Here is a 26634-nt window from a genome sequence, read left to right as displayed (position 1 = left end):
TATTTATTTTTTAAAATAATGTCTTTTTTAAATAATCAATGAAGTAAGTAGGCACTTTTTTTCAAACATGTGCGTGCGATGCGAGTTTTGCGAAATTTTACCAATAAAGTTATGTCAGAGAAAAAGAAATCACATGCATTTAGAAGCAAAAATTCTATTTATTAATTATGTTACTCAAAAGAGTAGAGCAGAGAGAGCAAAGTAATAATGAAGGAATCCACAGAGAAATAGAAAAATTTATATATTGATATTGGTATGCTCGTATATCTATAACACAAGATACTACATCCTTGTATAACATTACTGAGAAAATAATAATTTTATTAATTTGATTGCCAGCCCGTATAAAATTTATTTTCAACTACAAACAAGAACAAGAAAATAACATCCCATAATCGGCGGTGTCTCTAAATGAAATATCTTCTTTTCAACAGTATCAAGTTTCAATAGAATGTGCTACTAAATCTACATGTGTGTCATTTCTGAAGATTATAGTAAACGAATATTGTAGACGTTGGTACCACAAGATGACGATATTCTAGTGGTAGGTTTTGCAGGGCCAGATATATTATAAATATGTATGTTTGTACGAGTATACGTTTAGTTAAATATTCATTTGGAAAATTAATATGTATATTAATTACTATTATAAGCTGTATTCTTTATATAAATTCGCGTGGATTAATGTAACATACGTCTATCGATTGATATGCTGAGCTATCACCATTCAAATTGGAATTAAAAGTGAGTAGTGGTTTTCCAAGTTGATTATTATAGAGATAATGTTAAGAATTAAATTTTGACAAACATACTGCGCAATATTAATTTTAGCTCTTTGCAATCCAATATTAAAAAAAATTAAATAAGACTGGTAGTTTAGGACTGACTTGACTAGAAAATTAGTTCTAAATTTAGTTCTATATCTGAGCTTATAAAGTTTGTTTAGCTTAGCACTGAATAGTACTCAAATTTTGAATTGCAGCTTGCAGCAACGAGATAAAAGGAGGGCGAAATGACAGCTTTTTCTATTAAATGTGACATTTTTGTATTGTTAGTTATTAATTTAAATGATAGTTACTTATATCGATTAAATACTATTAATTTTTCTATTTTTTGCTTTTTATGCTATGCGGCATAATTTTGACATTTTAATTTATAGGTAACCGCCTGATGATATTAATAAGTAAGTAAATCATAAAGAGTAGTTAAAAAATTTCACTCAATTAAAAATTAAAAAGCAAACAATTTGTTTTAGAGTTTATTTAACATTCATGCCTTCTTTTTGAAATTTTTCTTGTTTTTCTTGTAATGTTACATAATTTTCAGTATTTGAAATTACAATAAGAAGGTAGTTCTATTTTCTTCTTGTTTTGTTTTTTTTTTTTTTCTTAATATAGAAGAGATGTCTCCAATTTAATCGAAAAATATTAATAAAATATTATTTGAGTTCGTGAATGCACGAAAATATAAATTTCTTATTTTTAAATAATCACAAAAATAATAAATTTAAAAAAAGAACAAACAACTATATAAGTAGTACAATTGTAGAGTATTATTGTTAGTTAAAGTATTTTTATACATGATTAATGAAAAAAAAAATGATTAATATAGGAAACTATCATTTTATATTCTTAATATTAAAACTCCAAGGTCAGAGCTACCTCACCAATCTTGTAAGGCAATAGTTTTTCCATTATTTTGATTTATAAATATACTTTTTTCATTATGTTTCTACTTCTATGTGAAGGATTGTTCTGTTAAAAATAGAAACTAGTCAAGACTTTCTGTGCACTTAAATGTGTATTTAGAAAAATAGTTTAAATATATTTGATACTATCATTTATGCTCTACAAGATCGACTTTATTAATTGCATCGGGCACAGAGAAAATATGAATTTAAATTAATGAGAAATTTTATTCAAATATCTCAGTTAATAATTCAAACCATTTAAATTTTTAATTTTTATTGCTTAAATGATGGAAAATTCCCCAGTGGTCGCGTTTGAAGATTTGCAAAAAATTTTTTCAAAATATCTCCAAAAATATTTTTGCTACACTCTATTACTCGTATCTTATATTGGCAGAATCTGTAAATTCCCAGTGATCACAAAAACACTACTATTATCTCTTATAGTTTAGCCAGAAAACGCGTTTAAAGTTTGGTAAAGGATTTTTTTAAATTCCATGACATAGACGTACAAACATGCATGCCATACTAAGGTAAATAGGGATATATTCTTTAATTTCTTAATTAAATAAAATTTGATCGAGATCAAATTGAATTGATACTGTACATACATAGTTAAAATTTTGAAATTTGATACAAAAAATTGACAAATCGTAATTTTAGAAAATTGAATATAAAAAACCATATAAAAAACAAAAGAATCGAAATTGTTTTGTCAAACTAATTTTAATTTTATCGAACTACAACAAGATTTAGGAATATCAAAATTACTTTCAATTCAATTAACGATCATAAATTAAATTTGAATTTGAATTTAAATTAAATAACTTTTTATGTAAGGATAAGGAATAACCGACAATCAAAAAGCAAATAATAAATTAAATTGTATTAATATTTTAAATAAAAGTATTATACAATAAAAACTTTAGAAATATTACGTTAATAATATATTCATTACTTATGAAAGTAATTAACAAATTATTAAAAATATAAAAAAATTTTAATTTCATTATTGTATAATTTGTTTAAAGTTGACCCCAAAAATTTAAATAATAGTTATAATTTTAGTTCACAATAGTTTTTCAAATTTACTTTTTGAAAATTGTTTGAAAAACAAAAAATAAATAATGAATTTAATTTCATTTCACTATTTATTTTTCATTATAACTGTTGTTATTTCATTATAATAATACAATTACAATAATACAAAAGATAATGCACATAATATTGTAACTACTTATTTTGAATAATAATTATTTGGCTAATTAATTATTCAATTAATTTTCTAATAAAAAAACAAAAAAAAAAAATTAAATTTCCGCTTGTGTTTTGATTAAATGCCTATAATATCTAAGTATGTTAAAAATTAGATATAAGTAGGTATATATATATACATAGTTTATAAAATTAAAATAAAAAATTCAATTTCCCTTTTTATTTGATGGATAACTAAACCACCAAATATTGTTAAAGTGGCCAGCACATAACCGATCGCAATGTGTATTGTTTAATTGAGCAAAAGTGTTGCACAAGACTATAAAAATGCCCTTCAAATATTACTTTTAAATTTTAAGAACATTAGCAAGCTTTTAGTTACCTTACCCAGAAAAATATAATTTTGGCTCCTAGTAGAAGGCCACTTAATATCATCCTAATTCCCTGAAAAGTTTGACAGTTACTTATGGTAGTAAACAGAACTCAAATATAAAACTTCAAAGAATACAAAAAAATCGGCCCCTTGTTCAGTTCCCAAGCCCTGTTATTCCCACAAAATTTATAAGTTTATTGCTTTAACACACCGAACTTAAATATCAAATTTCAAGAAAATTGATTGATTTTTTCTCTTTATATGAGCAAAAATTTAAATTTGACACGTAATAAAAGACCTGGGTTGATTTAATCCATAATAGCGACTGGCACCTGATTTAATCCATAAGTGAGGTTGTTTCTCGGACTATGTCAAACGAAGTTTACATATACTTAATACATATTTCAAGAAAAATGATAAAAAATGTAAAATCGGTCCGTAAAAAGGTCCGCTTAGTAAGGTCTGACTTGTCTGAAAAGTTAATCGATCCGTGACAGTAAATTATCATAAATTTTCATCGAAATTGTTTAAGCCAAACTTAAGACACACGCGCGCACACACAAATCGACATCTTTCAAAAATAATTTATTAACGCTTCCCTACAGAAGTGCATTTGAACCGAAAACTCGGCATTTGCTGCCCTCAAATAATCACGTTTATTTTATGTAACGCGCTTGATAAAAAGAAGTACATATTAAAATTTAATTATTGTATGTTTGTAAATCTTTAAAGAAGATAAAATAAAATGTTTAGAAAATTGATAAAAAATTCGAATAAAAAAAAAGTGTAAAATAATAAAATAGATAAAATTGTTAATTATAATTACTAACATTCGAAATTTATATTTATATCTAAATATAACCTTGTAAAGGTATTTTATTTTTTAAAATTTTAAACCCTTTTCGATTTTTATGTAACGTAGTAAGAATTAAATGTTTTAATCGCTAAGTTTGTAAAACGCGACTGAGAAATTTTTTGAGTGGCAAAAATAATAAATTTATTGTCCATATTTACCTATATTTTCAATAATTTAATTTGTCTATAACTATAATAATTACATATTATTAAAAAAATATAAAATGGATTCAATTAATAAATATCAACATTATCAAAATCATTTAGAATTTACATCAGTTATTCTGACATGGATAAAAAATAATTTGATGGAATTATTTAGTATGATTATAATTTTTATAATATTGTGCATATTTACAAAAACATCTGAAAGCATTTTACCCAATAAGGTTTGTAAAATAAATTAAATTTTTAAATTAAAAATAATTAAATTTTATTTGGACAATTTTTGATTAATAAATTTTTTAGGAGAAGAAAATTTACCAAAGATGTAAAAATGTTGCAAAAACATAATTAAGAAAATTAATAATAATTGGGAAGCCTAATAAAAATTTTCTGTCATTATTGAAATAATTTGACAATCCTTTTGGAATATTTTTGAATGGAATTTCAATTATAAGAATTAAGTGAAAAAATGAAGTTTTAAATTAAAGTGAAGAATAATTAAATTATTTTATAATTATTAAATAAGGTATGTTCACACAAAATAATAATTTAAATTTAATTTTAAGTATGAATATAAAATTGAAACATAAATAAATAATAAATTCTTATTACAAGCGGTTGTTTAATTCTATTTGGGCTAAAAATATTTGCCCGACACGTTCTTGTATGTAATAATGTTGTATTGTATATGGTACGGAGTTGTAGGTGAATTTAAATGTGAATTATTTAATTGAGTTCTAACCATTCGTCGTTAGGAATTGTATTTGCTATTATTGTGTTGTGAAAATCAGGGTTATTATTTATTATTCGTTGAGTATTGCTATAATATACACTAACTTCAAAATTTAGTTATACATAGATTACTAATTCTTATTGCTGAATTATATTGTAAGTAGTATACAAAATTTAATATAATTTTGAATTTAAACTAATTATAAGTAATATAATTGTATTAGCATAAATGTAATATATAAATTTACATTTATATATATATATATATAGATACCTGAATCAGTAGGTAAAGGTAATTCGAAAAAATTATTTGTAGGTGAATTTTTTATTTCATTATTATCATTTATCATAAATTCTTCTTGAAAATTATTATCAAATTGATTAATTTCATCATTTGAATTTGATATTATTGTTTTTGTTGTTGATCCTGCTACCGATGATGATTGATTAAAATTATGATCTGAATTTGATCTTTTATTTAATTTTTCTAAATTAAATAATTTTGTTGATTCATTACTTCGTATTATTGATATTGCAACATCGGGATTACATGCAGATTTCTTTTTTGAAGAATGACGTTTTAATGTAAATGAATTAACCATTTTAGATATTTTTGATACTTTATTAGGACTACAATTACCAGATGATGATATTAATTTTTCTTGATTAGAATTTAAACGTCCCAGTGTTGCTGATGTACCAGGTTTTATAATTGAATTTCTTTTATTTAAATCTAAATAATTAATTTCATCATTTAATAAAATATCATTTTTATATTTTGTATGTTTTTTATTTGTATTAAAATTTTTATTATCATTTAATGTGTTGCCGTGTTCATAATTAATTAATGTAGTATCATCATTCGATGTTTGTATTCGATTTTTTGAAATTTCATAATAATTTGCATTTGTATTTGAAGAACTTGTTGTACATTCTTTTTCTGCTGTTGTTGATGTTGATGGTGTTGTTGAATTATTTGCAGATGATGATTTATTTTTATTAAAAATTTTATTCCAAACTTTTGATTTCATTGTTGTAATAGGATTTTTTCAAATTCAAAATAAAATTTTTTTGTTTTAATTTCAAATTAATTTATTCTTTAATGTAGTAGAACAGTTATTATTACTTTTAATTTTTTTTTAATAATCTACCATAATTTTTATTTTGAATTTATTAAACTTTATTTAGATAACAAAAAAAAAGAAAAAAATATCACCCACAATAAATAAACGTAGTTATTAAATGTAGTTTAGAAACTGGTATAAATTTATTATTTTTTTTTTATGTTTGTTTCTCTTGAGTATTTTTATTATTTATATGACTAGTGACTATATAGCGTTCTTTTAATTCACCAATTCATATAAATAAGTACATACGGCTTTTTTTGATGTTTGAACGATGCTTTTAAGAGACCATTTTACACTTTAAAGAAAAAAAAATCATATTACTTACATACACATACATTTACATATCAATAAATATATCTACATAATAAATTTATTTATTTATTTTCAACGAATAAATAAATAAATTCATTTAAGATTTCGAGCCTACACAAAAATTTGCTTTTCATTATAAAATTAAGAATGAATTCAATGCCGCTCTTTACTCTTACTGTTATTATAACTTTTTGTATTATTATGGTTTTATTGTTTCACTTTATACTTTTAAACGCTTTAATTAATGATTTTTTTATATTGTACATACATATATATATATAAGTACTTGTATATTTATAATTAAGAAACAACAACAACACTGTAATAATTTTATTTTAATCTCATTTTGTCATTTTTTAATGTTGGTTATCTTAATTTATAAAGTACTTTAATGATGATAACCCATGATTATATTTAAATGAGTTTACTTTTATTTAAAAACTTATAATTTAATTTCATACTTATATTAATCTAATTTTCATTTTAAAATTAATGTATAAAGTGTTATCATTATTTTTGCTCAATTTTTTTAGCAAGAAAAAAAAATTAATCAATTTGATTTGATTTGAACTCTTCTCTTGTACTACATACGTAAGTACAAATTATTGCTAAATTTAACATGTAAGTATTAATAGCAACAATGACAATGTAATGAAAAAGTTGTAAATTTAAGAAATTTTTAAGATTTGAAGATTGTGCTGATGATTTATACGAATTGCTAATGAGGGCGATAAGTTTATTAGAATCCTAACATCTAAATTGTAACAACGCTGTGCTAGTAACAAAATCATTTTTTTCCTAAATTATTTCGAAACACTCTAGAGTACTACTTGCGTGAGTAATTTAATAATCCTATAAATTAAGGCATTTGAAATGAGGATTCTTTTGAATTTTTTCAAAATTTTTTAATCATTTAGATGAAGGTACTGTAAAAATGAATATCCATACTGTTAGTTTTTAAAATATGGTTGTTAAGGGATCATTTTGAAATGAACTAAGGTCAAGAAATTTTCCATTAAAAACAAAGAATTCTTATTTTTTCTCATTAGATTTATTACCTACATATATATAATATGTGTAAAGTTTTGCAAATATAAATTGAATAAAAAAAAATTAAAACCGTTTTACAGAGCAGAGCATTTGTAAAATTTTAATAACATCTGTGAGTTCATAATATATGGATTTAATTTTAAATTAAACTGGCAATTTTAATGTGATTTTTAACATGGAATAGAATGGAATAAATGAAATTTCAGAAGATAAAAATAATAATTTAATATATTAATATTTGATTCTATATACTGACATAATTTATACACGAACAGTATAAGTGTTATAACAGGGATAAAAAGAGGAATTGGATTTCTAAATTTAGATATTTAAAATACAAATTGCTAATTCATTTAACCATACTTTAAAAAAATCAAATAATTTTAAGTGCATGTATGTATTTTAAAGGAAAAAGTAGAATATAGATATACATACGTTAAATACATATGTACATCTGTATGTTTTAATTACTAGAAAAATCTTTTGTTCCACTCCAGCTATTTTACATGGAGAATTTTAAAGATACTTGAAGATGTAAAAAAATATATATTGTATTTTATTTTATTTATTTTTAAATTTTTTCTTGGAAACTATACTTAATGTATGTAAGTATTTTACACATGTTGCATTTAAAATATTATATTTCTACAGTAATTTTTAGTTTTGAATATTATATTTAATTAAAAGACTATATTACAAATGTAAATTTTTGCTATGTAAAAGTAATATTGCTTTCAGAATTAAAAATTAGAATTTTGAGAAATCGCATATTTTTATGCTCCTTAAATACACTGATTTGTAATTTGTATATTGAAAGAAATTCAAATTGAAATTTTTCAAAATTCTAAACTAAAAATAGTAGAACATTCCATATAGTAAAGATTTCTAGTTAAAAAACATTTTTTGTTTGGCAGCATAACATTTATTTTTACTGTGAAAACTCTTTGTTTTAAGAACAAATTTTATTGGATTATTGGGTATTCCGAATATATAAAAATTTCACAGTAGGTACTTCGTTATTTTGAGAAAATGATTTAAAAATAATTTTTTAAGTTTGTGCAATTATTATATAAACAAATTTTTTTTTCCAAAAATTCAAAATTTCATTTATATCCATGCACAATAGTTGACAAGTTGACAAGTTGACGTTAAATCTGTGTTTAATATAAGACGGCTCTATTGTTAATAAGTATATATATATATATATGTACAATTAAATAATATTTTTTTAATTTGCATCTATATTTCTTATATACATTTTAATTTAATTTAATTTCAATTAAATAGGAACATTAAATCTCTATATGTAAGTAAATAGTTTTATATACAATTTTGTTTAAAGTTCAATTCAAGTTTATAACAATTATAATTTATAGACAACGTTTTTTATAATATATATTTATCCTGGCAATAATTTTATATTTGTATAAATTGAACATTTAGAATATATTAATTAAAATAATTACACAATATAATTGAAAACTTAAATTTTAATTGTAAATATTGCAAAAAAATTGATAAACTCAAATTAAATGACATTATTTGTTTATTTCACTATATATTTATAAAATTTGTTTTGGGTATACTTATAACGTACACATTTAATTTTAAATTAAATTTAATTATTTACTTATATAAATAAATTTTATTTATATTTATTTTTCTCAATTTATATTTAATAATTGTATTTAATTTGTAAGCTGCAAATTTTTTACAATGATATTGTATTTATTTATTTAAAATACGTTTGTCTTATATGTAACCCTTTGTATATTATAATTTTATATCTAAAAATAATATTTAAAAACAAATATATGTACATATATTTTTATTTGGAGATTTTGGAACATAAATTTTTATTATATACATTTATACAGAATACAAGAAGTGATGATGAGAAAGAGCGCAATAATTTTAAATTTATTATTTAAATCAAAAATACATAATGTACATATGTATAATGTATGTATATAATGTTTACATATAAGTAAATATGTATGTATGTATAGATGCATGATGCATAAAAATTAATGAAAATTAATTTTCTATATACATAATATGTACTTAACATACATACACACATATATGCATATGTTTAAGCAAATTAAAATTTATGTATTTAAAATATAACAAAAAGCACAAAAAAAAAATTAAAAAAACAAAAACACCAAAATTAACGAACTATCAAAAAAAATCCGTATTGTACTACCGTTTTCATTTGCGTGCTTAAATCAACTGGCGCACAACACAACACAAAATCATTGAAACGAATTTTGTATGCAACAATAATACCATTTCATACTGAAGTGAATACCATCGTTCGTACTGTAGTACAACTAAGAAGAGAAGAAGAAAATATAAAATTAAAACATATTATATGAGATAGAATTGACTTACAAAAAAAAAAATAAGAAAACTATAATAATAAAAATTTTTACTTATATAAAATGAATAAAAAGATAACAAAATAAAAAAAAAAAAAAATAAATAAATAAATAAAGCAAACTGAAAACGGTGAGACAACAAAATATATTTGTGACGGCTTTTGGTTTTTTGTACACACGGGTCTGGCCTGGAACATTTTATTATAAATATTAAAACTATCATACAAATATAACATACATATAATAATATTTCGGATCAAACCAAGTGGTTTGTAAAATAGCACATTTGTTTTGAACAAAAAAAAGTACTTTAAAAAAATAAACATCATTATTCTTATTTGCATAAATATAGGAACTAAAATTAAATTATGCAATAATTGCTGCATGTTAGTCCCCCGCCTAGTCTGATTAAATCCAATTGACGCATAGCTTTGATACCTTAATATATCTCCCCCAGAAGACGAAGAAAGGCAAAAAATTATATATTGCAGTAATTATTGTATACTTATAGGAATAAAACAAGCGTTAACGTAATGGTGGAATGCGACGATTAATAATTAGGTAAGTTGAGATAAATAATTATATTTTTTAACAGCAGACTCACAATTACATTTTCAATTATTTAGAAATTTGGAAAAGCTTGCAGTTTTGAAAATATCAGGATCGAATAATAGGAGTTGGGGGGTAGCAAGATCAATTGAACAAAGATGTCAAAAGATAAACATTGAACAAGATGTACAAAACTTCAGTTTCCATTCTAAAGCAAGTAAAAATTTTGAAAACAAGCGGACCAACGATGAACGGGCAGAGTAAAAGTATAATAAGCCGATTTTTTTAAAATGTGCTAAAAATAAATACTTGATGGTGGTTTTTCCCTTTTTTGTCTCTTTTTCATTATTTATTTGTATATACATATATATACATATTTCTTTTTTGGATATACTTAGAATATACTATTTTTTTACAATTATAAGTACCATATTATAACAAACATACACACAAGAAGATACCATATACTTAGATATTTAAAACTATAGATAGAGATTTAAAATTTTAGCATTATAACTTAAAAAGAAGAAAAGAAAAAATAATTTTACGATGGCGTCAACTTAAAACAATTTTTTATTAAATAATTTTTTCTTTTAATTTTTCTCTTTTCTTAAAAAAATAAAAATAAAATTGGAATTAAATTCGAGTGATCGATTCAATTATAATTTTCTTTTCTTTATCGCTTAATTCGTAATTAATTGTAGTTTTGTGGGGCACATATTATAAACTTCATTCCAGTACGTATATGTGAGTGTGTATGTACACACGTGTGTTCTTTAGAAAATTTTAAAACTGCATTGAAATATCATTTACATTTTTTTTCTTTTTTGACTTTTTTTTTTTTTTTGTTTCCAAATTATATCTTCCGCATAATAAAAAAAGAAGTAAATGTATTTAAATAACCAGAAGTTGGAAATCATAAAGCGTGAGTTCTTTTTTTATTTTTTTTCTTTTGGAATTATTAATAACTAATTTCTTTTGCGCATATTTAATATACGCACGATATGGAACACGTATGTAATTATTTTATAGTTTGTACTTGAAATAACTGGGAACTTTTAAAAAATTATTTGGGGAAATAATTCCGGAAAAGCTTATAAAAATTTTAAAAATGATAATGATGAAGGTTTTGTCAATTTAATTACAAATTGATTAAATTATGAAAGTTTGAACGGATAAATTAATTAAAATTAAAAGTAATTTGAAAGGAATTAATTTATAAAAAAATATTAAAATTCAATTTTTTTTTTGTATTTCTGTAAGAATGAAAAATATTTGCTTGTAAGCAAGCATTTTAAATTTGGATAAAATTTTTTTCTGCTCGTTGTTCAATATCTAGTTCACGAATAGCAACAATATTGTACATTCAAATTAAGAAATATGCATAAAAAATTAATTTCAATATAGTATAACAGAAATGTGGTAATTATGGAAAACAAGCGAAATTATAATATTTAAATTGTAATTATACAATTTCGAAGAAAAGAATAAAATATTGAAATGAAATAGAAATATAGAATTACTCGTACATTATACATATGTATGTTCTTTATGCATGTACATATTTACGTATGTAACCGTAAGTGCAAGATTTAAAGAACTTTCATTTGTAAAAGCAAAAGTACTTATCAAAACAAAAAAAAAAGTTGAACAATATCGTGAAATGTATGCCGAAATTCTCAATATCAAAGTAATATGTATAATCATTGCATAATTTTAGGATGAAAAAAAAAAAAAATTATTTATTTTATTAATTCAATTTAATTTCTTGATAAGAAAAACAATTTTATAAGGTTTTAAAAGGTTTTACTTAAAATTTAACTAATTTATGAGAGCAAATAGTATGAGAGCCAAGTTATAGAAAAAAATTTGCTTTTTCCGTAATAAAATTTGATTTTATTATGATTATAATGAATGACTAAAAAATTGGCTTTTTAAGACAGTCAGGGTTAAGTGGGAATTCCGAAGAAATAAAAATATAAAAAAGACTAACCACCTTACCATAAAATAATGCTTATATGTACGTACATAATATGTATTTGATAATTTTAAATGCAAAGCTATATTGCTATTATCAAAACATTTCCAAATTTAGTGAATTTACTGTTGATAGTTTTGCAGATCTACAATAATTATGATTTTAAAGGTATTATCAGGTTCTCATACATAATCACAATTTCATTTCTATTTCTTTGTCTTGAATTTAAGCTACTGTCGTTATTATGAAACCATGTATACCCTTACGTTAGATCCTCATTTAAAAAAGGAATAATAAAAGTCATTATTTTTACATTTTCACATACTTGTACGTACGGTTATATGAACATATGCATACAAATATATACATACATATGTATATCGCCAAATGTATATATAGAATTATTGATATGTGTTTTTGATCCCACAACTTTAAAATATAAGAAACAAAAAAAAAAAAGAAATCATTTATTTTTTTCTTCCGAAATATCATATGAAGACTGCAGCAACCACCATGTATATGTATGTATATTTGTGTTCATTGATAGATTCACATTTAGTGTAAAAAAACAAAAAAAAAAATTTACAATGGATTTTTAACATTTTTTATTTCGCTTAGTTTTTTTTTTTTAAATAAAAACAAAAATAGAAAAAAAAATGTTTCTAAAGATATCTTGCAAAGATCTTTAGGGCATAAAGAAAAAAAAGTACTTCAAATATTCACTCAACCATGATGTTTATATGTTTTTGTGTATGTACGTATGTATACATTTTTTATACCCGTATGTATAAATGTAAATGCATATTATCTTTATACATATATAGAAGAGAATAATATATTTTGGTCTTATAAAGAGTTTTATACTTCTTCTTAATATCATTTTAAGTTTACTTATGTATATTCAGATATACAGACATATACAAATATATTATTTATGTATGTACATGTTTTAAGTATAAGAGTATGTTTATGCTTATACAGTTATACAGTATGTTATTATTACGAGCTGATCAATTTAAGATGCTGTTTCTGATCATTCTTTTTTTCATATATTTCACAATATTGTGATGTAGAAAAAAAGTTTAGATACGTACATACATATGTATATTCATACAATAAGTACATAATATACATATACATTCATATTTAGTACCCTATATATGCGGTGTTTATACAATATTTTTAGCGTTTTAAGAATTAAAATGCAAATAATATGAAAAAGAAAAAAACAAAAATTAACAATATGTGGGAATAAGTTTGATTTAAAGCTTATATAATATACGTACATATATATGTATATTGAGTATGTAAACATGTTATCTTCTATATTTAATTTATAATATATGCAAATATATACTATGTATATATAAATAGGTTTTTATATGGAATTCTTATTGTTTTTAATTAAAATTTAAAGTTCCATGTACTCAAACATTCACGATATACATACATATATTAAGCATATATATCTAACTAAGCTATATAGAATGAATAGATTATAAAAAAAAAAATTGTTCCAAAAATGTTTACATATAATTATCGTAGGTACCTTAATTAATTATCCATTGCAAATTTTCTATCTTAAAAATACAGGAAATATGTGTATATATATATGATTGTATATCCAAAAAAATAAACCTTAATAAACTTTAAAGTATTAAGAATTAAATTACCATTGTAAAATCCAAAAAAAGTAAAATATATATATGTATATTTTTATAATTATATATACTTATTTACTTATTTCAAAATATTTTAGAATTTAAAATAAAAAAATTTAAAAAAGTTAATTTTAATCGGTCAATGCGCAGAAGCCATTTTAAAATTTTAGTTATTTGATCACAATTAGTGCATTAATGCAGTTATATATATATACATATATAGCTCCACAGCTATATACAAACATATACATGAATATATACATGAATAATATGCCGTCAAGCATTAATTTTTGAGATACCAACTGTAATACCGAATGTATGTATGTATGTGAAAATGTTAATGAACACCATGAAGTTATATAATATCTTATAGTATAAGAGTTGCGCATTGTTCTTCAAATATATAGAAATGAAGTGAAGCTTAAGATTTTTTTTGTCTACTTTTCTTAAATAAAAGTAAATATGTATACGTATATTAATGCTGATGTAAACATAAAGACATAAGAGTTGCTTTAATGTATATATATATATACATACATATATATATATATATATATATATATATGTATCTACTTAATATACCGTAACACTATTCTATATTTATATAAGTATAAATATATAATGGATTAATGTGCATTTCTTTTAAATAGCAATGACCAAAACAATAAAAGACTGAATAAATTTTTATGTGAAGGCATTTTTTAAAAACATTAAAGAAATTTAGTAAATAAACTTTGGTTTGCTTTTTTTTTGGATATTTGAAAATCAATTCAATAAGACAAGTATATATATGTGTATATATAAATAGGTGTATAATATTGTAATATGTATAATAATTCTTGTCATAAATATATAAGTACTTAATAATATAATTCTTGTCATAATTAGGTATCTATATAAACTAAAATTTCAATTGTTATCAAATTGGGATTTATGTGCAAAAGAGTTTAAGTACATCTATAATAAAAAAATAATAATGTGTACATATATATTTTTATTGTTGTGAAATCAGCTTATGATTTATTTTGAATTGAACTAAATATTATACCATCCATCTACCTACACGTTCATAAATATAGGAAATGTACCAACATTTTAAATATTATTAGATTTATAACTCTTTCTATCCAAAGAGCTATGCTGTGGCCTGTGGGTATATATTTACGAACGGATTGTAGATTTTATTTTAGTACCTTAAATAAATAAATAAGACAAGATCAGATATTTTATGTATCTTGTATACATAGAGGGTTCCCTACCAAAAGTTATTTGTGTATAGTCAAATTATAGTCAAATTTATTCAAGTATTGTTGGACTGAACCCGTTAGGGTTTATTCTTAATATTACAGTGAACCTTCAGCAAGAAACTTTGTAGCTTAATTTAAGTGCATATGCGTCAATAGAAACTGCAATTTTACGAAACTTGATAGAATTGTTTTCTAATAGTTTCAGAAGGTTATACACGCTAAGAGGAAATATATTTTATTAGATATTGCAATTTTACTTTTACTTTTAATTTTCATATCCAGATAATAATTGAAATATCCAGAATTTAATTGAACATTAATTTTATATTTTTAAATAAGATAGCAAATTTTTGGGCGAAAGTTAGATTTAGATTTTCGTAAATAAATTAATTTAACGGTGTGAATATAAATTAATAATAAGTATAAAGAAATTTTATTTTAAGTTCGTAATTTAATTAAATCTACAGCAGACCGTGCATACATACTGTTGGGCAGAAAGCATGTTAAGAATATTTTATCTTTCAATGTTTCAACCACTAAGGTATATATAACAAGTATATAAATTATTAGTATATAAGATACTGAAAAAAATTTTCGGAATTAATCTTTGTTAGTATAAAAGCTATACCGTGAAAATGCTCCTTATAATTGGAACTAATAAACCAAACATATGTGCATGTAGTTGTTTTAAATCCGTTGAGCTCGTTCTACAGAGGAAGAGTAGCAAAAACAATACCTTAAATTTTACTGTATAAATTGAATAATAATTATTTTTTTGATTATTTTAATTTCGCAAGTTTTTGAACTTAGACAACATACAATTTAATTTTAAAAAAATTCACGTGAAAAAAAATAATTAAATTTATTATTATAATATAAATAATGACAATGAAATTTTATGCAATTGGAATGTTTGTTAGGAAAAAAATTGTTCCTCTCATTGAATATCTCAAATAAATTTGAGTTCGTGATTTATTTTTCACCAAATAAAAAAACAACTAATTAGTATGAAACAAAAATTTAAGTACTTATACGTGTTTATGTAACTATATATAACTAGTTACATACTATATACATATGGGTGTACGTATGAAAATATCACAAAAATTCAATCCGTCTATACATGCATACTTTAAAAAGTTCTTTCTAATGACAATTAAACTATAGTTAATTTCTACTTTTCAACGAGTTTTTTTGACAAATAAATGGAGATATAATGTATATGTATACATATATGCACAATATTCAATATAAGATGTATATATGTATATCGGTACATTTGTATAGTTTTCTAAATGATGAAGCATTTTAACAAAAATTGTAATCATTTAAGCTTTTTTTTGTTGTTGTTGTTTATTTAAAAGAAAAAGCTATTACGTAATGTAAATAGTTTGATGGTTTTGAGAAAAATTACTTATATTTGAACAACAACAACAAAAAAAAAACAAAAACAAACAAAAATATTTAAGGTTCACACAAATTTGGATTATCAAGGTTAACTATTGTGAAAAATACAAATTTTCCTTAAAAAAAATTGTGCTACTTACAAACAATAATAATAAAAAAAAAATATATTAGTTATAACTATAAATGTTATAAACGCAATGTTATTTATAATATTTTTGGTATTTGCTATTTTGTAATATTTTTACAAAAAATTTTTTTACGATAAACATAAATTGGTATAATTTTAGTTATAATTTTAAACCAGCCAGAATTAGGATTTTCGAAAACATTTTTGATAAATTTTATTTCTTTCTCTCTTTCTCTCTCTCTATTATATATCTCAAATTTCCGTTTGCATCAGCAAATTCACAATAAATTGTTTTGTATTTAAATATTTACCACGAAAGGTATTGTAGATCGTAAATTTCTGAAGAAAAATATGGGCAAAGAAGTTCTTTCCCTCCGACCATCGCAATCAGCCATGGCTTATTGTAACCCTTCCATGTTCCATTTAAACTATATCCTCATGTCCTAAGTAAATACTCTGAGATATTCCTTCAAGGAGTTGGACGTGGGCTCCTCAAAACAGAGAAAGTCCCCCCCAAAATATTTGCAATTCTTGCCAAAGCAGGTCAGTCATACAGAATATATATGGGTGTTGGTATAATATTTATAGTTAATATTTTGGACAATTAAACATTTCAGTAGTAAAAAAGAACCAAATTAATCTAAGAAATAAAAGACAGTTGTAAGAAATGACAAGGTTAAATTTTGTGTTGTTTAATAAAATTTAACATAGTTACTTAAATTTAATACTGTTATTTTATTAAAGTATGTATAATACGAATGATATATCTGTGGTAGTAAGATAAAAGTCAAATGATGCGTATTAAAATTTACTCATATATATATTTTTTTTAAAATGCAATTAAATTCGAGCAATTCTAAATCATATTCAAATCAAAGTGATTAAAATGTCCCTCAAAAAATTTGAATAATGTTTTCGAAAAAAAATAGGTATACATTGATTTCCAAAATCATGTTTAGTTTTGTCAAAATATGTTAGAAAAACTGATAATATAGAACTTCGATAGCAAGCAAAAGCAACCAAAACCTAAATTCTATGCAAAATAGATTTTATACTTGAATATTCCAAATTTTTTTTCCAAAAATTTTTTTGAACCTTCAGAAAAACTTGATTTATTCGAAATCACTTATTTTGACTTAGCCAGTTTCTACCTGATTACCACAGATTATGGTTTTCTTTTTAAATAAAACATGTAAATTATTCGTAAATATTAATTTTGTTTATAATAAATTTTTTATTATTATACGTTAAGCAAAATTTGTAATATTTATGATATCATAATAAAATAACGTGTACCTATACACACACATATATATACATGAATCATATTGAATATTGTAATATGAAAAAAAATTTAGCAGTGCACATATCCAGAATTTCCAGAATAATTTTTTTTTTAAAAATAACATTTTTTTGAAAAAATCAGCTGCAAAACATTTACAAAAAAAAAAAACAATTAACAGAAGCCACCAAACGAGATTTTCATTGTACTAAAAATAAAATGAATCTATGTAATCTATTTTCGTAAAAAAAAAGAAGAAAAAACTAAAAAAAAAAATTCCTTCAAGTTTTGAAACTTTCACTTTCAGCATTAGCCAAAGTAATATTTTAAAATAGAACAGGAAAACAAAGTAAAAAAAAATTATGTAAATGCATAGGTACATACATACGTACATAAGATTATGTGCATACATACTCGTAAGTATACGTGCATAATATTATATAGACAAAATCACATTATGCTCATTTATACCTATGTATATACTTTATTTATGTTATTTTTTTAACTCTATCTTTTATACACATTTGAACATTTATATGGATGCATCTGGCTGTTTTTTTTGTTTTATTGTAAAATTTGATTTTTATCAATAAAAATTTTTTTATTAATTTATAAATAATTTTTGTTTTCATAATAATTAGTAAGAATAATTAATTATTTAATATTTTTGATTTCCACAAACCTAGAGAAAAATATAGCACGTGATTAATCTTTCTTCTTTATTACATACATGCATAATAATTGTTATTATATATTTTTCGAAAATAAAAAAAAAAAAAGTTTAGAAGAAGAAAAAAGACAATCAAAATGTTCAGTTTATTTAACGCACGGAGACGAAAAACTTTTAAAAGTCTTTTGCTCTTAGCTGTTAGAATAATATCGACCATAATTCGTAGCATAATTCGTGCTTTAAACTTCAAATCGCTTAGTAGTTTTAGAGAGCGATCAATTAATAACTTTAACATTAATTTTTTAATTTTATAATACGCTGTAGGAAATATACATATGACCTTTAGTTTATTATTATGTGGTTCTAAAAGAAACTAGAAAAGGGCACGAAATTATCGAAATCATTTAAATTTTTCCAGAAAAGGAAATAATCAGTAAACTTTCTGTTTTATGTTTAAAATTACGTTACTCGTATTATAAAAAATACAAGGTATCAAATTAATATTAACACTATATTGGCGGACATGCCTACCTACTTATAATGTTATTAATAAAATAATCTTAAATGCATTTCAGAACTCGAACATAAAAATAATTTAATTTTAATATTCTTATTAAATTAACTCAAAAAACGTTTTATATTATAGGACAAATACAAAATATCGGAGATACTTTAAATGGCAAAACATTCCCTAATATGACGCGTATACCTTTATATATATTCATACTTGTGAATATCACTTACTTGTATACATAATTGAAATAAACAAATTGTATATAATTCGGTATATTGCATTTAAATAATTTTCTGAAAAATAAAATTTATAGTTCTGTTCGCATTATATACCCTATATATTTATATAGAATATACAATAATTTTTAATTTATTAATATCTTGCAAATAATAATCAATATTTTCTCATTTTATGGAGTTATGACGACATAATTTCCAATGTAATTTTCAAAATAAACAATGAAAGTGAAATGTACATATGTAATAATGAAAGTTGTCATGGGTTTTATGTAATATATTGGTTTTTCCTTTTAAACTTGTTATATTCATATGGTATGTACATTATATCTGCATTTGTGTACATATTCACCGCAATATTATTGAATATCCCTTTATTGTTAAGAATGTATCAAATAAAGATAATGTAGGTAACACTGGTATCTATGTAGGTAAGTACATATAGAAAATTTTTCTAAATAATGTGGGTACTTATTAATAATAAAATCAATTTATTTTTTATTTTTTATTATAAACGGAATAACATTATTTAAACATACATGCGCACATTCAAACCTCTATGAATTTACATATAATATGTATGAGTACATATCTTAATTAAAAATTTTTAAAATTTAAAATAAGGTATTTATATGTTTTATGAAAACTATTACAAGTTATTAATTTAATTAATTTTAATTATAATATAAAAAATAAATTAAAAAAAAAAAAATCTTGGCAGCGGTGGGATTCGAACCCACGCCCCCGAAGAGACTGGTGCCTTAAACCAGCGCCTTAGACCGCTCGGCCACGCTACCCTTGTATTAGTAAATGTTAAAAATCAATTTTCTTATTACATTTCAATCTTTTTAGCTATTTTTACATTTTTTACAAATACATATGCAAATCACAAGTAAGTATGTATAATATTTTTAAAATTCCCCTCTGTTATGTTATCTGTTATAAATAATATAACAAAAGAATAATAATGTTATATCAGCTGTTAATGAATATTTTTGAATGAGTAGAAGAAGAAATGAAAAATGAAAGAATTAAAAAATATTGTGTATGAATTCTTTTTTTTTTTCTTCTAGAAAACTGGTAATGTTTGTACTATTTTATATAATATAATTTTATTTCGTTAGGAATATTGTTATTCAGGTATAATAAGTACATATGTATGTACATATTACTTGTATACAAAAGTATATGTGAATATTCACCTTATGTTTTGCTTCTAAATTTTATGCATTTGCATAACAATAAATGCATAAAATATGTGGAAGTAAAATGTACACTTAGGTTGTCTTCTAGAGTAAAATGTTTTTTTTTTTTTCAATTTTCTTAAGTAAATATGAGAAGTAGAAATGCATATGTGTATGTATGAATAAAAGTACATACTATGCCTATAGGGTTTTTATGTTAAATATTCATAAGTTTTTTATATTTTTGACAATTAACGTTTTCTAGGATGAAATTTTATATTGTTTAACAGTTTCTTTTAAGTAAACTGAAATATTTTTGTAAATAAGTATGTATGTATTTGAGAACCGAAAAATTGTATTACAATCATATGTCCCTAAAATACTGTCATCAGTTCTATTTACATTTAGGTACAAACATATGTACATACATATATACATGAATAACAAACACTCTCTTCTACAAATAAATTTCATATTTACAGGAGGCAAATTTAATATTAATAGCATACGATCAATGAATACGCGTGTATAAATGGCTAAAGCTAAGCAAAAATATTTAAGCATTTTAAGAGCAATTAAATTCAAATTTCTTTATTAGGTTTTGTCAAATTATAATTATAATAATATCCCATTTATAAAAGTTTCAGAATTGCATTAGTACGATTTCGACTTTTGAGTTGTAATTGCTGAATTGCTTTTCAAATGTTCGGTATTCACACATATTTGCAAAAAATACAACTTTAATTTTCACACGCTCATTTGTTCCTCCTTATTACATAACTACGTGTTAACACATATGTATTTAAATAATTGAATTAATTGTATAACAAAATTTTTGTTATACTTTCAATTGAGTTTTAAGTATAAACTTTTTGTATATGCAATATAAGTACATTTTAATAGTACCTCAGTTAAAACTCTGTATACTTAAACTATTATTTTCCGTTTTCACTTTTCGTCATATTATAAGCAAGTATATAATTAAATTTATTTTTCACTTGAAAGACAATTAAAAATATTAAGATTTCAGAATAACCAGTATGATCTAAGCATTTTTTTTTTAAAATAATTTCCTAACAAGTTTTTATAACCACATTACTGTGATTTTTTATTCAATGAAGTATTATGTAAATATTTTCTTATGAAATGTTCTTACATGTTTTAGTAAGAACATGTTCTGTCACTAAACATTAATAAAAAAGAATACGTTTAACAATCTGGTCTCATTCTATATGTGATTGTAGTGTATCTACTACTATATTTAAATATAAAATATAAGGTGTTATAACCATTGATTAAAAAGTTTAAGATCTCTCTAAATTTCAAAAATCTCTTGAGTGATATATTAGTGTTAAAACTCGGTTTTGTACTCATCTGCACAAGATCAGTGCTATAAAATGAAGATTTATATAGTAAATTAACCGCAGTATTTTGTAATTGATATCGGTCAGCTTATTTTCAAAAAAAATCTGATGGGCAATTTCTGAAAACCTCTGAATTTCAGCATAAAATTTAAAATAATTTACAGTAATTAAAAATGCAAAAACAAATATTTCACTTTCTTGTTGATCCTCTCTGTTCTCATTCATTTTCCTTCTTTAAAATTCGATTTCAATCGTATACCAATTTTGTTCAATGGTTACGTAATCATATTGAAAAATGTCAATCAATTAAAAACATTGAAAATTAAATAACGTTTAGTATATATGTATAATGAACAAAGTACATACTATTATTTTTGCCGTTCTTTGCTACTAAAATTACTGTATTGAACGCGCGGAGTATCGCATATAATACGAGAAGAAATATGACAAAATTTTATTACTATACTTCTATTTAAAATGTGTAAATATTTTGCTAACTTCATATGCTTATACTTACTACCTATAAACGTAAATAATATTCTCATACAAACATGCATACATGTATTTAATTTATGTATGCGTTCAGTATGACATATGTATGTGTTCACTGTGAATTTTAAATGAAAAACACCTACACAACGTTAAAATAAAATTTAATTGAACTTTTAAACTAAAGTTTTTCGTAGACTGAAAAAAAAGCAAAAGATTAAAGCTTATTTTTTTTTGTTTTTATTACGATATTTTGCAAATGAATGAAATTTTTATTCTACACATGTGTGTTTGTGTGTATGTATGAGAATATTTAGTATAAGGTGATAAATAAAATATCAATAATAAATGTTTGTAACGCGTTAAAGTTTTACAAGCTTAAGCGGTATTTTTGTTTCTAAAGTTGCTATTAGATTACATAAAATTTTATTTAGATAACTAACATGTTCACCTTAAGGTTTTTTTTTTTTTTCATTAAGGTTATTTTAAGAACCATAAACGTATATACATACATATATGTATAACTATACATATTATAACGTTATAACTTACCAAATTAATGCTTTTTTTTCATACGTACACACATATATGCCTATTTACTTTAAGTATATGTATAAAAAATAATAAAAGGCGAGATAAACTTGAAATATTCCAAGTAGAAATTTAGCTTAAATATTTGTTTTAAATTTTTAATGATTTACTTATTGTAAAATTTAGTATTTGTGAATGTACATGTGTAATTTAAAATTTTTTAGATAAAAATTTTAAATATTAGCAAAATTAAATTAACACAGAGAAAAAAATATTTCAAAATAGTCGCACATACATTTAATTCATCAATTAATTTAATAAAAAAGAAATACTGGCTAGAAAAATAATGAAATATGGTTCTGCTTAATTGACTCAAATTAAATTAACCTGTTCCATATAGGACGTAAGGAGTTGTGCTAATATAATAGCTCGTAATCCAGAAATAAGTTGCAATAAGCTGAATTTTTTATTAATACAGTAATTTTGTATTGTTTTTCATTTTCGTATATTTGATTAACAAAACTAGGAAAATTAGATATTAATATTTTAAGAATGTATATCATAAATACCAATAAGTCAAATTTAGTATCGGTGTCCGATACTGCATACAAAACAACATATACATTTACACAAAACATCAAAAATATTTCTTAATTTTCCGATAACGCGGTCTTTTTTAGTCTTTAGCTATTATGAATATTTAATTATTATCATGATTGTTAAGAAGTACTGAGGTTAATTATAGAATTTGAAAAAGAGGTTGTTCTTATATATATATTTTTTTAAATCGATTACAATTACATTATATTACGCATTTAAAAAAGCGAAAATAAATGATTTTTTCGAATCAGAGTTATTTATTATATGATAAGGAAATTTTTCCCACATATCTAACTTATTGATTTTTAAGTATACCCACTTACCATTTTTTAATTGTTACCGCATTTGAGTAATATTATCAACATAACAATGGCTAATATCATAAATGCAAATTGTTATTGTAAATTTTGTTATGGAAAGTCAATCAGACTTTTGACAAATTGTGATTTGAGGGCATTTTGAAATGCCAATTTCAATAAAATTAAATAATTTATATATAAATAAAATTCGGTACAGAATTAATAAACCATATAATTGATTACGTTTTACAATTAAATAAAATTTCAAACAAAGAATTATTTACCAAAATTCATTGCTATGAAAGAAAGTGAATGTGAATATTAACAAAACACGTGTAAATTTTCTCATGTTCACATTTTTTTTTTTTTTGGAAATACATGAATTGAAAAAGTGGTGAAACATATTTTAGGGCGGAAAAGAACTCTATGCAAGTATACACATTTTAGAAATTGAAAAACCTACTGTCGTCAATAAAATTCTTTCAACATGCACCAAATACATAAACCTATGCATTTCTAATGTAATAACAATATAAGAATATTTATAAAATCAATAAGTTTTGTTTGACAAAATTAAAAAAAAAAATCTGACTTAGCTTGGCAACAAAATTTTATTACAGAAAATAAAGAGTTGTTTTTGCAACTTTTAGTTTTTAGCTTTTGGTTCGACAGAGAAAAATATTCGTAAACATAAATTAGACTCAACAAAAAATATCCTTATACCTGCAGGTAATAATAATAATAACACGCAATTATTCATTTATTGAGAAACCTTTTATAAAAAAAGGGATATTTAATAGGATATTCATGGGATTTTTTTATGGTAAGTTAAGTATCTAAGTGTAACAGAAAGTCAATAGGTACCTTTTACCTGTACGATAAAATATAAAATTAAATCTGATATATGTAGCTGATATTAGATTTTATACCCAAAATTTATAACTAAAATAAAAATCACCTGATTTGCTATTCAAAACTATTACAAAAAATTAATTGTCGTCATTTTATTTTTTAAAAAATCTTACATACAGTAAATTTGGATATGAGAATAGAGATTTATGTAGAATAATTTCAATATTATTTACAGTCACACAAAGTCTGATATCAGACAGTGTTTACATATACGACTTTTATACAAAATTATATTAGTTCTGTCCAAGATAGATAATCTATTATAATAAAACCTGTTCAAGATAGAAACTGAAAGAAATATGTGAGCTATTAATGATTTTTTTACAGTAGAAAAATATACCATGTTAAAAAATATACAGGTCTGTCCAATTTTATCTTGGACAGACCTATTAAATCATAGATTTTGTCATATACATATGTAAATAGTACCTAATAAATTTAGTATCTTCAGCTCATTTTATGTAACATAAACGTATATAAGATTTTAAATTATATACAAGAATTAAATAGGTATAATAATAAAATTAAATAAAAAAATATTAATTCAAAACTTACATGTTTCTGTCTGATAATCATCCATTTTTTATATTAATTTATTTAAAATTATTTTTGCAATTATTCAATTTATTTTCAATAAATAATTAATTTTATATTATAATAATATTATTAATTATTTTCAATAAAAATTATGTTGATATTTTGAGAAAAATTTACATTTACTCTCTTTTTACCATATTCATAATGTTGTTATAATTGTTATACGTATATATGTATATAAATAGTTTAAAGATAATTTCACAAAATATTTTTTAATATTGAAAATAGAAAAATATAAAAAAATCAATTATATTTTTTTTTTATAGAGCGCACTGATAAGATTACAAATATTTTTTATAATAATAATAACGATTTTTTTTTTATTTTGCAAATGTAAAATGTAAACATTTTTTTTTGTTATATTTTTTGTTATATTTTTTGTTATATTTTTATTAGGAATTTGGGAAAATTTGAAAATGATTTTTAATTTTTTTTGGTTTTTTTTTTTGTTAATAACTTTCTTCTTTGCAATTTTGTTTTTTAAATCATTTTTAAAATTAAAATTGTAAAGAGTTTAATTTTCTTATTAATTTTTGTTTACTTTTTGTTCTTCTTATTTTTATAAGATTATTGCACTTTATATAATAAACATAACAAGTATGTATGTTTATATATGTGTGTGTACATAATCGGTAGTATAATTAAAAATAATCCTTGTTCAGTCTTTTATGAATAAAATATTAAATTTTTTTTTTGCAATTATTTTTTTTTTAATACATTCATAATATTTAATTTTGTATGAAATTAATAAAAAGAAAAAAAAAAATTACAAAATTTAATAAAAATTTTTTTTTATTAAAAATTTGTGCACTTGATATTTTTTTTTTGTTATTTTGTTAGCTGCTTTTTTTTGTATCACCTGATAAATAATTAATTTTTTTTTTTTTTTGTATTTTTTTCATATAAATAAATTATTTTCAAATCACGATTAATCGAAGCTTAGCACATTCATAGAATTTTAATAGAAAACATACATTTATTAAATTATTTTATTAAAAAGGTATAGGAGCTATAAAGAAAAATTAATTGAAAAAAAAAAAATTCAATTTAAACATTTTTTTCTTAATAAATATTTTTTCGAAAAATT

At 22.3% G+C, this 26634-nt stretch overlaps 1 protein-coding gene and 1 non-coding gene across 5 annotated transcripts in view; both read right to left on the bottom strand.

Annotated features, from left to right (window-relative positions):
- Positions 1 to 26634, bottom strand: part of LOC129606536 (putative uncharacterized protein DDB_G0282133) — a 47458-nt gene that overhangs the window by 7365 nt on the left and 13459 nt on the right. For 2 of the 4 annotated variants that reach the window (XM_055516901.1, XM_055516903.1), the window contains exons 1-2: positions 9726 to 9739; positions 5302 to 6449 (exon numbers count right to left, since the gene is read on the bottom strand). In XM_055516901.1, the coding sequence (XP_055372876.1) occupies positions 5302 to 6058 (757 nt within the window). In that variant the 5' untranslated portion in view covers positions 6059 to 6449; positions 9726 to 9739. Of the gene's footprint in view, positions 1 to 5301; positions 6450 to 9725; positions 9740 to 25505; positions 25637 to 26634 lie in introns of those variants that run through there. The other 2 variants (XM_055516902.1, XM_055516904.1) reach the window with 2 other exon arrangements.
- Positions 20287 to 20368, bottom strand: Trnal-aag (transfer RNA leucine (anticodon AAG)). Its single transcript has one exon. It is a non-coding gene; the product is annotated as a tRNA-Leu (tRNA).

This window comes from Condylostylus longicornis, unplaced genomic scaffold (genome assembly GCF_029603195.1).
Source record: "Condylostylus longicornis isolate FDR11 unplaced genomic scaffold, ASM2960319v2 ptg000018l, whole genome shotgun sequence".
In the NCBI taxonomy this organism is placed as follows: Eukaryota; Metazoa; Arthropoda; class Insecta; order Diptera; family Dolichopodidae; genus Condylostylus; species Condylostylus longicornis.
This window is presented reverse-complemented; position numbering and strand designations above follow the sequence as displayed.